We start from the raw sequence: 18,350 nt of genomic DNA, 5'->3' as shown, positions 1-18,350 counted from the left end.
AATCATTCGTAAATCTTTAACATAATGCGATTGATTAGCGAAATATCAGAGTCTATGGCGCTATATTACGGTTATCTGAAACTACTTATCCATTTCCGGTGTCCGATATCAAAAGTGGAATGCTTAGCGAGAAGATATTATTATATTGCACCCGATAAAGCTTATTTATAATTAAATAATAAATTCTGATTGTTGCCACTTTCAATTACATTTTTAATGTTAAGTCATTTTAATAACAGAGTAGAAATTGTGTTTTGAACAATCTATTCTCTTCTTCCGCATCTAATATTTTTCATATATTAGTCTTGAATATTTAATAATGTTTCCTCTTTTATACATTGTGAATATGTCATATATCGTGTGCAACCACGTCAATTGTGTCACACTACGTACAATTTTTTATTTTGATAATTTTAAATACATTATATATATTATATGTACAAAATTTTCTATTGAAAAATTTCATTATTTGTTTGATCAATTTTTATTACTGTAATTTTTTTCTGTTTTTTTTTTTCTTTTTTTTTTTAAGGCGCAATTACTGTACTTTTTATTGACCGAAATATATATATATATATATTAGTATTTTATTATGTTTAATCCTTCAGAAGTGACTCATATTTGTATCAAAATTTATTTTATTTTTTCGATTATCCTGAAATTTATTCTATCGTATGCGGCCGATAAAGTTCCGTCGCAAAATCGCGAATTATTTTCAATGAAACGGCGATATTCACAAGAAGAGAGACGGGACAGGAGGGGCAGGATTTTTTATCGAACATGTCAAGTTTATACATCTCTCGAATCATGCGGGCGCCGTATGTTCTGTCCCCGATAACGGAAATGCGAAGACGCGCACAGCGTCTGTGATAACACTTCGCGCGAATCGTGACGCGATCTTAACTCGCGCGATAACACGTGAAATCTTTCCTCTCTTAGAGTCTGTCTCGATTGAAATCCGAGACGCCGCTGACCTTGGCGATATGATAATGACTCCCTCGCTCCGCTTCTCGGATGCCACACGAGATAACTCGAAGAATGTTTCAAGTACGATTGACAGTACGCGGAAGTTGACTCTCCCTTCGCATTCCCCGATGCACTCTATTTCGTCTATCTTCGTTTATTTTTTTATCGGCGTATAATATCATTTACGTATGTACATATGATTATGAAGAAACGATTAAAATGTGCTTCGTTTTCGTTTCTTCACCAACGATCGTCTTTAATAAAGTAAAGAGCAAAGAGCTCCGGAGTAAAAAAAAGCTCCCGAGAAGTACCGAGTTGCGTAAATCTCATTACCATACGCATCATTTTGTATTGCACAATCTCGCGACAAAATGACACGCAACTTTTGTGTAATTAAAGATGCCTGGCATTGACGTCAAACGCAATTTCGTTCATCCATTTTAGGTTGGCAACGAATCAAATTATCCGGAGATACCGCAGGGGACTTGATTTCATAAAGTCAAAGCAATTTCAATCGCTTTTCTTTTTCGTGTATGCTATATAACAATGTAATAGAGTTTACATATCAACGCGATATAATTTTTTTCGTCTAAATTGTAACTTTTCATGGTAAATTTCAGTATTTTCTTCTCCAATCCCATGACATCAATTTTATTTTATTTGTTTAATTATTTTTCCGTTTTTTAACTTAAATTTCCAGCTATAATAAAATTTCCGCAAAGCAATTTGTATTTAAAACACTAAATTAATTTTCCTACATTATTGTATGCATTGAGATATATATATAAAAGTGAGCCATTAATTAATTAAAATTAAAAATATAATAAAATTATCACAACAGATGGAAGAGATTAAAAATGAAAAAAATCAAATGCAACTGAAATTGATATAATCATTTAGCCTCTTAGAGTCTTCATAATTCTTATGACAATATCAGAATGAGGTCTTGACACAATATCAAATGTCTTGATTATGATTTCGAATATTTTGAATAAGTATATACAAATTGGATCTATCATTAATCCGATCCGATGTCGACACACGATAAGTTCGTGTTAAAATACGTAGTTGACATCCCATATACATTTGTACATATATGTTGATGGCTATGTATTTTCCTATCCCGCCATATTTCTGTTCTATGCAAAGTAGTCGACATCGCTTCACACGACGACTTGTCCTTATTTCGAAAAGAATTGACAACACGTGCTGCGTTTTTTTTGTAGCACGTGCTATCTTTCTCTGCCTCTGCAGTTTTCTTTTCGTTGTGTGCGCGCAGCAACTCTAAATATAGAGTAATCGCGCATTTTATAACTGTATTCGTTATCTATCGATGCGCTTACGCAATTACACAATCTTACATAGTCGTCCGATAACTTATTTTTCCTTTTTTTTTTCTATCGCAAACGTTAATATGCCAGTTACGCAGTAAAATCTAACGATCTATCGCGTTCTCGTTTTCTCCTTCTTTCTCTTTCGCTTCGTTTCTCTACGCTTCTTCATCCTCGACTCCGTTAATCACATTATCGATCGTGCGAAGTTCGCGTGTACATTTTGCGTTAAATCGCATGACGAAGCTGATTGCATTCTTCGACTTGCACGCGACGATATCCGATAGAAATAGGACATTCGACATTTTCGATAAATGAAAATTAGTCTTGCAAATGTCAAAATTTACATTTAATTAAAAAAAAAAAAAAACGGATTATATATAATGATTATCAATTTTATAAAACAAAAAAGAAATTAACTGACTTACCGAGAGAATTGAGCAAATCAAAAAAAAGTGGGTAGAAAATGAAACACGAAATAAATTTATTTCTATAAGATATCTCGAGAAATTATTAACTATTATTGAAAATCATAGACAAAGTCATTATTACCATACATATATTTAAAACACACGTTGTACACGAATACATGGTAGACGCGCGCACTTGCATTGATTCTTGACAGTCCGCGAGATTATTTCGAATATGCGAGCTTTGAGATATATAATTCTTTCATAACAGATAGTTTTCCTTGATAGGCGCGTTATTATTAAACAGGTTTTAATCACTTTAATTCTAACGATTATGCGGGATAAATGTAAACGGCGTCCGATTTGTTTAGTCATCGAATAATAATAAATCGATTTAATGTCTATTAATTATTACAATCAGCACTATTACATTCTTTCCTTATATTCTTTCTTTAGTAAATACAAAAATTTCTCGCGGCATTTTATTTGTGACAGATTCTGAATTAATTATTATCCCTCGTTCATATATTTATTTGGAAAGTTGGATTTTTTTTTATATGCTGTATGTTTTATAATAAGTACATAATTCGATATTATGGACGATATCCTTTTTAATTAAAAATAACTTTTCGAATATCGATATATTTTTGGAATTCTTAAAGTTTTAGCATCAAATATCTTGATGTAAATATCGTTATATCTCAAGTCAAATTTGTCCAATTTATGTAAAATTAGTTGACAAATATTTATCATTTCTTGAAATTCACATCGAAATTCGCATCATGAATTTCTTCTTTAATTAACAACGGTGTAAAATCTACCATCTCGAAAATAGTTTTCGAAATAATAGTGTGTCAAACGCATTTATCAGAGAGAGAAGAGAGTGAATGAGTGAGTGAGAGAGAGAGAGAGAGAGAGAAATGTATAAATAAATCTACACAGAATTTCCCTTTTACATAGATTAGATGTTTCTTTTATCGCAATTATCGCAAAATGGATTTTATGTGAAAAATTCAGATTCACGATACGCAAGATCAGCGCCATTTGTCGAACGAGTGCAAGGAGATTCTCCAAGAGTGATATTTCGCAATACGTGCAATTTTTGTTGACAGAATGAAAAACCGCAAAGACGACATACAGTTACGACAACGATAATGGCACAGAGGGGAAAGAGGGGAGGGGGGAGGGTAACTTTGACAGTTGTCGATACAATTCCAACCAAGCAGCGATACGCGACCAAATAAACTGTGCCGCAAATAAACTTCAGTGTGGATTTATTATACACCTTATAGCGCTATAAATTAGGACACAAACGAAAGCCTTGAAATAATTCTTCGCGAATAAACACGTCGTATTCATCGATAAGACTGTTTAAGTCTCGCAAAGAATTCACACATCTCTGATTCTACAAAATGTAACTCACTTATGTCAGGTGCTAACTATCAAAGTTATGAGCATCGTTTCTTATTTCCTTTATTACCCGTGTATATCGGTATCTATGCTACGTTCATTGGAATTATCAATCAAACGCTCATGACAATCACAGTATACAAAACATTATATAATACTCTCGATACATATACATTATCCATATGTAGATTATCCAATTTTCCTGTGTCCTAAATTGATAACTATAACGACTGTAAATAAAGCATTGTACAATACAAGTCGCGAACTATTAAAGTCATCGTTCGAAAATTGTGTAAATATGTTACGAATATTATTAAATTATTCAACAAATATACAATAATTTTTCTTAATAAAAAGGACATAGTAGAGCTTTTAAGTTAAAACCGTGTTTTTCGATTATTTATATTTATGTAATCTCTATACAATTGTCAAGAATAATCTACCGTTAAAAATACAGAGAACACTCGCACACAATAAGTTTAATTCTATCTAAAGATGCCACGTATCGTGCACTATTGGCGATGAACAAAACAATTAGCTTGAAAATAAAGCGAAACCTTGAAACGACGTATCTGTAACGAAAGAAAACTTGCCATGCAATTCTCGGAATGGTACAAAATAAAATTTTTAAAAATTAATCGGATATAATGTGATATTCATTCCGAAGTAAGATTTAGAAAGAAGCATGTAATTAATTCGAAATAGCATGTTTAAAATTGTATTAATGTACGTTTGAAAATTAAGCGCTCCAGATCAAATTTTTCAAATAGTTGAAAGAGAGAAAAAGAGAAGCAAAAATGCTTTAGATTTGAATCGTTTCAAGGCATCTCGCATTTCGTAATTCGTTTGCTCCAAAACTCAAAGCGAAACACACTCGAAAGGTATACAAGTTCGGGATGAAGAAATAAATTCAATTAGCTCCGATAAACGCGATTAGTGCTATCCGTTGCAAATTTTTTACAACGATTAGTACATCGTACGAAGAAGCGTATCCCTAATGAATCGTTCGAAATTGTGCGCAATAGACTTTAGAGCTAAACGCTTCCAAGAGTAATAAAGTCGCTTTGGAAAAAAATAGAAGAGAGAAGACAAAAGGCGCCTCTCCACGCGAAATTCCTTCGCGCTTCGCAAAAAAGCGCAAGAACGTGCTTCGATTCGGATCGCGACTCGAGACTCGGGACTCTGCCACCGGCCTCTTCGGCTCTCACGCGTCCAAGAGTCAAGACGCGTCGGAATCGAAACATTCGGAACGCGATGCAGTATGAATTAGGGGTGAGGGGTGTAGAGTATGAGGTATGGGTCGAGAGAGGCAAAGCGCCGCATCGACATCGCGAACACGAGGAAGGAGAAGGGAGAAGTTGGAAGGGGTGAGGAGAAGGAAGGGAAGGAGAGGCGGCGGCGGCGGCGGCGGCGGTGGCAGTGGCGCGCGTCGATGGAACGAGGGACGTCGCACGGAGTGGAGAGGAAAAGAGAGAAGAGGAGTGAGGGAGAGAGAGAGAGGAGAAGGAGAGACGGAGACGCGTCTGCAAGGAGTGAGAGGAGGCGTGGGGGAGCTTTTTAGGTTTTTAGCCGACATCCGAGTGTCGCCGTCTCAGTAGTCTCAGATCTCAGTTCCTATTCGATTCGTAATTTCTACACGTACGTGCGCGCGTTGGGTTTCCTCTTACTTTCTTACTCCGAATCGAGATTATATCCAAGAGACGATAGAGAGAGAGAAGTCGCTAGTCGCAGGAAACTCGAAACGCGCCCTTCTCCCGCTACCGGTCTTCTTCGGGCAGGATCGATCGAGGAGGTATCGAACGAAATGAATTAAATTGATTCTCTGAATAAAATATAATAAGACCGAATTGTCATAGTGCGTCGGGATATCGCGGAAATATCTGTGTATAATATCGTGTGAGAAATATTTTGCACACAACTCGCTTCTTATTACGAGTGTAAACGAAAGAAGGCACCGATAAAACGCTCCGATCGATAATTGATCGATAATTGGCTAAATTGATGACGTTTCATCAACGTGCACAGACTTTTTTCCTGACAGTGTGTTAATCGGGCGATAATAAGGAGGACAACGTGCAGTTTTCGGAACGACCTATCGATACATTTGGTTTTACGGTAAGAAGGAGCTTACATACGCCACGTCGACTCGAAGAAAATGTGTATTCGCGCGCGCGCGCGCCGGTCGCCATAAATTGCCAAACTTCGATAAAACATACATCGAGCTTTTTTTCGAAGAAGTCGAGTTGAGATTGAGGAGAGGGGTGGAGGAACATCTTGTTGTGAAGAATTCATTTGATCGGAATATATGATATGATTGTTTTAAAATTTTCAAGGGCATCCCCACGATAGACTCGATAGACACAAAATGATATTTTTGAAATAGGAAAAATATTTTTCTAATTTTAAGAGATTTACCAAAGGTGAAAATAATTCGATGACATAATTTGAAATAATAAAATGATTTAAATTTCTCTTTTCATGAAAATACTAACTGTGTGAAATAATATAATAATCTTTGTACATACATCCTAAATGCGTAAAAAATTTGAAATATAAATGCAACTTTTATAAAATATGCAATGCGTAAGTTATGAATCGAGAATAAGTGTATTTTTATTTTTATTTACTTTTACAATTGTTAAAAATAATATTCAATGCTGGAAAAAAAAATTTTTATTTAAAATCTTTTGCAACAGCTGAGACGCGAAGACTTTCGAAATTTTAGTTTATCGCCGGGAAAATTTTTTACGGAAAATATACTAACGATAAAAATTAAAAAAAAATTGATCCTCCAAATACAGAGTTACATAATTTCGAATTTATATATGATAAATTGGGATAATCGATATATATTTTTCAAACACCCTGTACACACAGACGCGCTGCTCGCCAAGAGTGTTCAATGCTCTCATAAATATAATCCAGTTCTGATGTATAACGTTCTTCCCCACACGCGTAGACATTTTTTTCTCTTTACTTCTTTTCCTCTCTTAAACGCCGTTTCGGGACGAGGAACGAGTCTCGGAGCGAGAACGAACAGGTTAAAATATGTTACACATATAATACATTCTTATGCATTTCAAGCAGCCACGTTTTTATTACTGTGACGGTATATGTGTATAAAAAAAGTGAATTTTCTTCTTTTTAATTGCAAATTCTGAGAATAATACAATAAGTAAATGAATAAATATTTCTTTCCCAGTAAGCAATTCTCAGACATAATCAAAGAGAATCGGTTTCATTAATAAAACTTTTATTGAAGAAACGTAAATCTTTTTCTCCCTTTTTCCGCAAAAAAAAAATTTATGCACATTTTAAATAATAATTTCGAGGTGAAAAAAATTACATTACGCCGTGCTCAAAACTTGCTCCGATTAATTTATGATTTTCGTGTTTTGTACAACTGCAATTATGAGAGAATTCGAAAGATGCTTTACGGAATACTTTTCAATTACGACTTTAAATTTGTGAGGAAATTCATGGCCGAAGCGAAGCGGACTATTTTCGTTGCTACAAATATGTGCGACATTTCTACGCAGCAAATGAATGCAATGCAAAAGCGAATGTATTTTTCTCATATGTGTGTGTGTGTAGCCGTGGTGAATACTCTATTCTTGCAATGTGCAACTATGACGTAATTCCAATGATAACAACACGAATATGCGAAAATGTTTCCATCCGATCTCGAAATGGCCGGAATAACTCGAGGATAATTTTGGAACACCGCACCATCGTGGATTCCTTATCCTAACTAGCTTGTATGCAAACTAGAGAATATGCTCTAACATTCATCACCATCTATATTTTATAAATGCAGATATATATATTTTATATTTAATAGCTAATCAATTACAATCAAAATAATTAAACGAAATGGATATTTAACATGCGGAGAATCTTCTACAATAATTTATTAAAGGATGATATAATAATTCGAATTTTCATCCGTCAATAGTTAATATCGCACATCACAATGTTATCACGTGTTTCACATATATTTATACGAACATCGCGAGATAAAATCTACACTACTTTGATTATCTTACTATTATCTCTTAATTCCGGAAAGAGATAATGTAATAATAACATTTTTTTTGTTTATATACTTGATGCGAGTGGGTCGGAAAGAAAGTGATATATTTGCCCTGACATTCGTTTATTTTTATCTTTTTATTATGAGGTGTCCCAAAAATAAATATTTAATATTGTACCGCCTATGTCTAATTATCGATTTCCAAAACTTTTGGTACGTTTCCAAGCGTTTCTAGCCCCTCCTCCTCATTTAAAACTGCCTACACATCCTTCGGGATCGATCCTTGGGAAACGTCCAGCATCCTTCCGACGAACTCCCACATATCACAGCTTTCACAGACACGCCCTGTATATCGTATCGATCGTTGGCTTCCTCCTATCGCACATCGCACGTGGGTATCACTCGCAACAGAGGTGGTCAATCTTGACGAATTTGCCGGTTTTTCCAGTCGTGGATTCACCGGCACGTGTTCCTTTATATCCAATCTCTAATATTGGCATTGAACGCGACTTTCATTGTTGAAAGCATCGAAAACACAAACACGTGCTTATTTATGGCTGAATGGATTCTGTTGAATAGATAAATAATAATACCAACTTTTAATCTGTGATATTTATATTTGTGCATTATCGAAATTACCATCATTAATTATACTTTTCTGTTTTTTTCACTTTTACATATTATAAGCACTACGAATTGTTAGGAATTATCATTGAGAGTTAACAATGAAAAATAAACTTAAATAAAATGCTTATACTATCTCATTATTGTAATTGCGACAGGTAAAGTCGAAAAATATTAATCTCGAATCGAAAATTATCTCTGACATCTTTCGCTACAAAACGATGGTTTTGAAGATTTAGAAAAGAAATACGTTTTTGTTTTATTAAAAAAAAAAATTTTTTTGCTTCAACAATGTGTCGTCGTTGAAATTATCTTCATTTTTTTGCGTATTAATTTTAATAATGTCGACAGATTTAAACTTTATTATATCTGTTTATTGATAAGATTAACAGATATAATAGATATCATACGATCAAATCGTTTATATTTTATATCATAATATTTTACCAGAATGAAAAATTTGAAGATCAGTAAAATTAAATAGAATCTCTTCGTATAGCGGGTCCATAGCAAAGGATGTCGATGAGTGCTAGTTAATGAAAAGAAAGGAAAAGAAAGCGCTTTTTATAAACTAAACTTTATAGAGAATGAAAAATAAATTTCAATTAACTTAATTAGTCATTTAATTTCAAAAGGAATTTGCTCTTAAAAAAAAAGATGATAATTTTGTGATACTATTATACTTTATAAGTTTTGCATATTTTACGAGGTGTTGGCTTATAAATAGAAATCGATTTCAATCGCGAATAAAATTATCTAAAGTCTAAAGAAAAAAGAACATGAAGAATGTTATCGAGACGCGGTTGACTACCCCTGTCCTCTCACTTACATGCTCGGTACATCGGACAAACACGTGAACACGTCGCAATATCGATTTCTTTAATGCTTATTCTTCGTTTTGTTTGCACACACCGATCATTATCGCGATTCGTTACGATGACGATGACGACACAGTCACTCATTTGTTTCGTTCACAGTATGTTTACGTAACGCCGAATACGATATTCTGACGATTACCTTGACCGCTCTTCCCCTTCTTCCCTTCTCTCAAATCATCCTTCGTAATCTTGACTCCTAAGTAGTAGTAGTGCATAGCTTTTCACATGCGGGGTATCTCTATTTGTCCGACGATCAAATGTCATATCGATAAATTAATCCAGTCCAAACTGCGTCGTTCAAATATTGAATTTAAGTGCGCGCGTACTATATTAAATAAATAATTTAACTATACTTCAACAGATAACTATCTATTTGTTTATATGTTTAATTACAACGTTACAATCACAAACAATAAAACAATGTAAATAACTCGATTTCATCAAGACTTAATTTCGCGACGTCTATGTTAAATACGATGCAACAAGCATACATTTCATAAAATAGATCGCGAAAGTTCTCTCTATTTTTATGCTTCGTAAATTAATGGACATTTGTAAATCTTGATAAACAGTATGAAAAGGATCCTTTTCTTCTCGTCTTTCAGATTACGATCAATTACGATGACTTCCGAGCCATGGACCTTGCCTCCGAAGCAAGGTCTTTACGATCCCGCCCTCGAACGAGAGGCTTGCGGCGTTGGTTTTATCGTCGCCATTGATGGAAAGCGGTCGCATAAGGTGAGATGATTTCGAGTTTTCTGTAATTTAACTTTAAGTAAAATTTGAAAAAAATACGTTCGTATCTATCTTCCACTTGATCTTTACAATCCGTTATACAAATGCACGCGCGCCCGTTCGTACATTAATACCGTCATTATTACATTGTATGTCGTTTTATTAGATAAATGTACAAAATTCTCAAATAAGCAATAAAGCAATAAAGATGAGCTAATCGTGTAGAAAACGTAATAATAACACAGGCCGACAAACAAAAATTTTGTCAAGTCACTCTAATCAGAGTAAGTGTTTCTTATAGATCTTCGGACACAAAAAAACAATGCCACTGTTGCGGTTTTTCAATAAGACCCTACTGAAACACCTACTCTCTGATTAGAGTTATCTAACAAAAATTTCTTTTTGTCAACCTGTATATAATGTAGCAATGAAATTATTAAACAAATATATCGAAGAACTTCTAAGTACACAAATAATGGAAAATTTTTAGAAACTAAAAATTAAAACAAATTTTATACATATATTATCTTTTTCAAAGAGATTTTTAATGTCAAAATTAAATTGTAAATTAAAAACTCTAATTAAAACACGGAGAAAAGATTAGATAAATTGGAAATATAAATTTGGATGAGATATATCTATTTATAAAAGAGAGAGAAAAGAAAAAGATGAACAAAATCGTTGATGCACAAATTAGGTGATGTTTTTTATTCACTTGCACGAAGATAAGGAAGCTGTTGGACCGGTTTTCTCGCACTTTGGATTTATTTATTTATTTATAGTCGTTATCTATGTACGATTTCAGATTATACAAGACGCTCAGATATTGTCGGCGCGTATGAATCATAGGGGTGCGTGTGCTTGCGATAACGACACTGGCGACGGAGCTGGTGTACTTTGCGCAATCCCGCACGATTACTATGCCAATGAAATTCGGTAAGAGAATCTTACATCGACATGTCGTAAGTCTTATCTGCCAATAAAAACGGGTCTAGAATTTCCCTGAAATGTATATAGCTTGTAGTTTGTAGTTTTCAATATATAATATTTATAGGACATCGGATTTAAGCCAAGTTAAAAGCACGTGTCACATCTAGCTAGATTTTTAAAGATATGGCTCTTTGTCCGAATTCCGAATTTAATTTCCGCGTGATATAAAGAATTCGTAATATGAAATAATCAAATAATCATATTTTTTCCTGATTTTATTGGTATCGGCTCGATTTTTTTATATCGCCGTATTTTTTACTCTTACTTTTAGATTTTCACATAATATTAAACATATTTTATAAATAATTGAAAGTGTAGATTGTAGTCAATTGTAGATTTCATAAATCGTTTGTGATATAAATTCCTCATTTTATAGATCCTCATAAATCCTTACGCAGGACTTTTCAATTTTATGAAACCTAAGACTCTTATCGATATCATGCATCTATCGCTTATTACATATGTTTGTATTTATAATCATTCTGCAGATTCTCAATGCCACATAAATCCTTGGCATAATTGTACAAATCCTTCGTCACAAATCTTTATTTCGTCGGATTTCTAAATTTATATAGATTCTTAGTTTCTCCGATCATTGAATCGCAGAAAAAAAAAAAAAAACAAGTAAATCATGGAAAATTTCTAAATCCTTGATTTTGCAGAAATTTTAATAGTGATGCGGATTAAATAGATCATAGATAATATAATTATTTTTTTATTTTTTACAGCGAGCAGCAAAACATCATATTGCCCGAATTCGGACGATACGCGACCGGTATTTTATTCCTCGACAAGAAAACGCACAAGGAGACAGAGGCCGCCTTTGAGAAACTGGCCGAGGAGTGCAATTTGCGAGTATGTCTCTGTGTTACTTATCAATCCGTTTTAATATTCTAGCTATCGTATTCTTTGCACGTTCTGCTCCTGGCATTCTCGATATTGTGTGATTGTAATAGGTGCTGTGCTGGCGCAATGTTCCCACTGATAACATCCAGATTGGTCAAGTGGCGAAAAAGTGTGAACCGTACATGCGCCAAGTATTCGTTACTGGCGATCAGGATACGGAAACGCTTAAACGGCAGGTAATTTGCTTCTTTCATATTAATAACATTAATAATAATGATAATGATATACATCATCGTCATTATCATCATTTTTATTATTATTTTATATGTCGATTGTATAGTCGATTAATATTTTCGTATATCATTTTCAATGTCTATTTTGAAAGCCTTCTTGTAATGCTTTATTAATTATTACTAGTGAATCTAAAATTGCATACACTATACATCAAGTTTAGTAGGTCGAATAATTTGTGGCGTTAAATGACTTTGCCAATTTGTAAGAATAGAATTCGGATTCATTGCGAAACAGTCGCCTTTTTTCAAGGTCAAAAGGAATGCTCGTTTAATCAATTCCTAGTTATTACGTTTTGATCGTATCTGTTGTTCAGGTATTCGTGCTGAGGAAGAGATCGTCGCATACAATACCGCGACCAGGATTACGATACTACATTTGCTCGTTGTCGCTAAAAACGGTCGTCTACAAAGGACAGCTGACCGCTGATCAGTTATGGTTGTATTTCACGGACTTTAAGGTGAGTCCACGCTATTTCCAGGTCATTTTCTTTGCTCGAGAGTAGGCACAGTTCCGATAAGTTTGCAGCTTTTCATTGCAGCAAAACACAAAGCAAAAAGTTTTACAGTGCGATAGCTTTTCGTTTTCAAATTATAGCATTATTATTTATATAAAAAATTTATATAGAAACAGTTTGGAAAAAAAAAAACAAAAAAAACATTAATCATTTAAGTTAAGTTACAAAATTGAAAATAAATTGCGGAAAATTCAATAATCTAAGTATTTTGATAAAGAAATTTAATTACAATAAACTTACTTTTAAATAACACATGGAGAATTTTGTCGAAGAGAAATAGTCGCGGTAATTTTTTGTTTTTACTACCGATTTTAGCATTTAAAGTTAAAATATTTTCAAGAAACATTTTCATATCGTATCGCCAAAATTATCGAAATCTTTCCCGGGAGTGCGTCATTCTTGTCTGAAGATATTATGTAACATGTACATACTATCATAAATAACGCAATGTCATAAATTTTTTTTCATATCAGTCTCCGAAGTTTGAGACTTATCTGGCGCTGGTGCATACACGATTTTCCACGAATACATTTCCAAGCTGGGAAAGAGCGCATCCTCTACGGTAAGCTACTGCATAACAATCCGATAAAAAAAAACGAATAAGATAATAGATTATTATTATTTCGTTTTTATTTCTCCGTTTCCATAGTTATACATATAGAATGCGCCATAATTAGTGGAATAAAGAATTCGAGAAAAGACATATATATATATATATATATATATATATATATATATAGCAAATTGCTCGCACTTAAAAAAAGCGTAACTATATTATCAGTTTTTCAAATTTTTAAGTCAATTTTCTAAAAAATGGGGCTATTTAAAATTTTAATATTATTTTATTATTTTAATATTATTGCATTAATTTTTTTTTTCATATTTATTTTCGTATCTTCCCGGTTGTATCACTAATTACGAAACAATATAGTTTTCATAATTTATTTCAATATTACATTTCTTCTCTTAAGAAAAGCAAATTAACTGCTTTCATATATTAATCTGAACAAGTTTAATAAGAGAAAATAGATAAAATAAAATTAATAAACACAAATGAAAATATTATTCAAATTTTGTCGAATTTTTTTTTCACACGCATACTGTATGTTTTCTACGAAACTAAATTTTTTTTCATGAAGGATATTATTCCTAAATGACTATCAATAAGAGATAAAGACTCGTTTTTATCGAATGCTTTGATACGTCAACTTTTTTAACTATTCTATTTCATAATTTTTCTCATATTTCCTCTTTCTTTCTATTTCATAATCATTTGATTTTTCAGCTTCTAATATTTTCCTAATAGTATATAGAAAATTTACGATTTGCGGCGACTTTATAAATTTTGCGAACAATGCTTACATTTACTTATGTCTTCGCAATTTGTTATCCCATTATTGCGACAAATAACATTCTATTGTAGGTTGTAATCACACTTTCGCAGGATGTTTCGAAACCGCAAACGGAGCGAGTATCGATATAACATGCAAATTTTTCTTCATAGAATGCTAGCTCATAACGGCGAAATTAACACTCTACGCGGCAACGTGAACTTTATGAAGGCGCGAGAAGGCGTGATGAGCAGCCAGATATACGGCGATCAGCTGAAGTTGCTCTATCCGGTCGTTGAACCAAATCTATCCGATTCTGGATCGGCGGATTGTGTGCTCGAATTCTTGGTAATGGCGGGACAACGTTCGTTGCCTGAGGTAAATTCATTTTAAAAACACACCAAAGAAAAAAAGTCATTCATGTAGAAATATAAAATATTATGATAGATAAGATAAAATATAAAGATATCTTTCGGATATTCTAAATTTTGTAAATTTTTGATTTTATATATCATAGAAATTTGATTTCCCTAATTCTAGATTCTTGATGGATTGTTCATTTCGAAGATTATTTGCATGAATTATTGATTCCTCGCAAATTTATAAATTCCTCAGATTTTTCTCGATATTATAAAAGTTGCTCAGTGATCCTTGATTTCACATATTCTTTTTTTAATAAATAATCCTTAATTCCATATATTCTTGATAATCCATTTAGAAATTAAAAAAAAAAAAATTGTTACCCAAGATCCAGGACGCCACGGATCATTGAATACATAAATTTACTCATGATTAAATGCCCATCATTTTAATTCTTTCCGAGGTATTGTGAATCTTGCGCATTACGAAGAACTTCTCGGTTCACGAATAAACGCTTTGAAATCGTCGTTATTTGAATCCAGGCTGTCATGACGATGGTACCGGAGGCATGGCAGAACGACGTAACAATGGCCACCGAGAAGCGCGACTTCTATCACTGGGCGGCGTGCGTTATGGAACCTTGGGACGGCCCAGCACTGCTAACCTTCACCGATGGTCGCTACGTTGGCGCTATCTTGGACAGGTAGAAATTTGCCATCTCTCATTACGTCTCGTTTACTACACTCGTTTCTACGTAGGCTTCATTTCCCTCTCGTTCGTGCTGTCTGCTAATTTTCTTTGCCACGTTATCCATGTAAATCCTGCGATTCTTCGGATCACAAAATTGATCCGTGGTTGCGCAAATTCTTGGATTCCATCGGCCTTTAACACTTTGAATCCAACCGCGATGATGTGATCGTGTCGCATTTTATTTTATTTTTTTATTAGTATAATATTATGAAGATTAAAATTATAACATATAAAATATAACAATTTGTTTGTTGGTTAAAGATATCTAATTCTAATATTTATAATATGCGATAAATATGAAAGATGTTAATGTGTGTTAATTCGCTATTGTATAAAATTTTTGATTAAAAAGAAATTTATATAAATTTGTTGCAAGCTGCACAGGTAAGTGAATTCTTTGCACTTTGCAAAAGCGAAGTAACATTACAAACATCGCGTGAAAAAAATATATATATATATATCGTTACTTAATTTACAAAGAAAAAATAAAATCTTTAATCATAAAATACTGAAATATGTATTGATGATTAAAAATATTAATTATATTACGAATTATAAAGTCACACGATCTTAAAAACTTAATATTTCTGAGTTAAGATCGTGTGATTTTATAATTCGTAATATAATTAATATTCTTAATCATCAATACATATTTCAGTATTTTATGGTTAAAGATTTTATTTTTTCTTTGTAAATTAAGTAATGATATATATATATATATTCTTTTTTTCAATTTTAGCAATATAAACTGCTATGAATGCAATTCTTTTTGTCATATGTATTTGTTGTTAGAAAGCTCTTGGAAATATATATTGCTTGATAAAAATAAATACGGATGTGCGCAAAGAATTGAACTGAGAAACTTGGTATTCAAAGTGTTGAAAGGATCCTATTGAAAGAGAGAGAGAGAGACGAGCCGAACGAAGGGACTCTGCGGTGTCGTTTGTTAGGGGAGCCGCGAAGAAAGAATGCTAGGCTACGTGGGCTTGTATTGCCTACACTTTGCAAGATGCATTCAGCAGGATTAACGGTGCTCACGAAATATATGAGAACGGTGCACACACGTGTGTAGAGACTCGGTTATACTCCAGGTAAACATGGATTTCCAAGGCGGAGGGAAGTCGCGCAATCGAGCGCTTGAGAAAAAAAATGTGTTCCTCGCACGAATGAAATTCTTTATTGTAAACAAAGTACATTGTGAATAAAACGTACGCGATAAAAATTTTTTTCGGGAGAAATAAATATTTCTTCCCAAATATGTTTTTGTTGAAGTTATTTTGAAGTATTTTTTTTATTTAATCGAGGGATCACTTTAATTTTACGATCAATGCAATTGAAAAAGAATTATTGACGAAAGCAATCGTGAAAATTAACGAAAATTAATATAAAGATGTTGATAATAGAACGTTTTCTAAGCATATTCCGAGGTATTTTTATTAAGTTATCGTTCCTAGAATATTTTAAGATTCAAGATGCAGATTTTTTGGAAAATTGAAAATGATTTTTAAAGGTTTATTTTCTCAGTTAATTATATGTATATCGAACTCAAAGTTTATTAACGTTTTCGTAATTAAATAATTGTAGCTTATCTTGTAATATATGTATATTTCTCTTAATCATTGAACTGACCATTTGAACGTAATAAAAATAAACTTGTAAAGATAAAGCAAATAGAACTAGATTAAAATAATTTACGCGCGACTTCCTTCTTGCCCCGTCTCTGTACAGCGAGAGAATCGATCTGTTTACGATTTGCTAAGTGTCCATCGTTGTCTTCCAACGTGCTGTTAACCCAGGTAAATAGGGCCTAGGTCAAGAGACTGAAAGAGAAAGAGAGAAAGAAAAAAAAAACAGAGATGATAGAAAGAGAGCGAAAAAGAAAGTATACGCGAATAAGCCAGCAGGAAGGCAGGCAAGCGAACGAACGAACAGCAATGTGTAGTTCACTCATGTCAGCTGATACCTAGCGCGCGGCACAGAGGTTGTGTGAAATACAAAAGACCTTTTTGAATTTTTGTTTGGCAGAAACGGCCTGCGCCCATCGCGCTTCTACGTCACTAAGGATAACATGATGGTGATGGCGTCCGAAGTGGGCGTCTATGATACTCCGCCCAGCAATGTAGTCCTGAAGGTAAACGAAGGAAAATAAGCGCATCCCAAACACATCGGCCGATCTCACCGAGAGGGGGAGGAGAGTGCCTCTCTCTTTGTCTGAGGCGGAGACAGCTGACTCGCAGTGTTTAATGATTTATATACCGACGAGTCTCAGTCATCCCCCTCATACGCTCAATCTTTTTTTCCCCTCGCCCCTATTCTCTCATCTCTCCGCGCCTTTTCTTTACATTTTACCCCGATACAGAACGATCTCGGCCGGTGGAAGAGCGATTAGGAAGGCGCTCTACCCGAGGAAATCGGACTTCTCTCTCTGTAGTCTCCAAGGATCCCCCAAGGAAACGAGGACGAAAGGACCTGCTGCTCGCGTGCAAGAGCAATGCTTGCGCGTCTTTAACCACGCGACAAGCCGTTTTGTATTTTTGATCGATGCTTGAGAATTTGGTTGCACGAGAGTGACTCTCGACGATGATGCCGCGACAACATCGTTGATCGGCGAGAGTGACGGTCACATATCGTTTGAGTTTTACTCTCGCGTCAGCGAAGCTCCCAAGCGTGCATCTCTAGCTTCGATAACACGCCTTCTTGCCATTATTCTTCAACAGTTTGCATTTCGCCTCGTCGATCGATTATTATTGTGTCACGAAACAATTCGCTTCGATCTCCCGCTGATTTCTCATTAGAGGAAAAAGAGAGGAGGCGAGATACGGTAGAGCTTTCTTTATCGGAAAATTCTCGGTGGAAAATTTCCCGCCAATGCGGGAAA

General features: G+C 34.1%; 1 protein-coding gene across 5 annotated transcripts in view; it reads left to right on the top strand.

Moving 5' to 3' along the window:
• Positions 1 to 18,350, top strand: part of LOC126855930 (uncharacterized) — a 32,046-nt gene that overhangs the window by 2,913 nt on the left and 10,783 nt on the right. For 2 of the 5 annotated variants that reach the window (XM_050604028.1, XM_050604047.1), the window contains exons 2-10: positions 10,258 to 10,390; positions 11,193 to 11,323; positions 12,106 to 12,232; positions 12,334 to 12,459; positions 12,831 to 12,974; positions 13,505 to 13,593; positions 14,536 to 14,740; positions 15,265 to 15,425; positions 17,498 to 17,603. In XM_050604028.1, the coding sequence (XP_050459985.1) occupies positions 10,274 to 10,390; positions 11,193 to 11,323; positions 12,106 to 12,232; positions 12,334 to 12,459; positions 12,831 to 12,974; positions 13,505 to 13,593; positions 14,536 to 14,740; positions 15,265 to 15,425; positions 17,498 to 17,603 (1,206 nt within the window). In that variant the 5' untranslated portion in view covers positions 10,258 to 10,273. Of the gene's footprint in view, positions 1 to 5,656; positions 6,233 to 10,257; positions 10,391 to 11,192; positions 11,324 to 12,105; positions 12,233 to 12,333; positions 12,460 to 12,830; positions 12,975 to 13,504; positions 13,594 to 14,535; positions 14,741 to 15,264; positions 15,426 to 17,497; positions 17,604 to 18,350 lie in introns of those variants that run through there. The other 3 variants (XM_050604039.1, XM_050604019.1, XM_050604056.1) reach the window with 3 other exon arrangements.

Source organism: Cataglyphis hispanica, chromosome 2 (assembly GCF_021464435.1).
Source record: "Cataglyphis hispanica isolate Lineage 1 chromosome 2, ULB_Chis1_1.0, whole genome shotgun sequence".
NCBI classification, from domain to species: Eukaryota; Metazoa; Arthropoda; class Insecta; order Hymenoptera; family Formicidae; genus Cataglyphis; species Cataglyphis hispanica.
The sequence above is the reverse complement of the archived record's forward strand: the minus strand, read 5'-3'. Positions and strand labels throughout refer to the sequence as shown.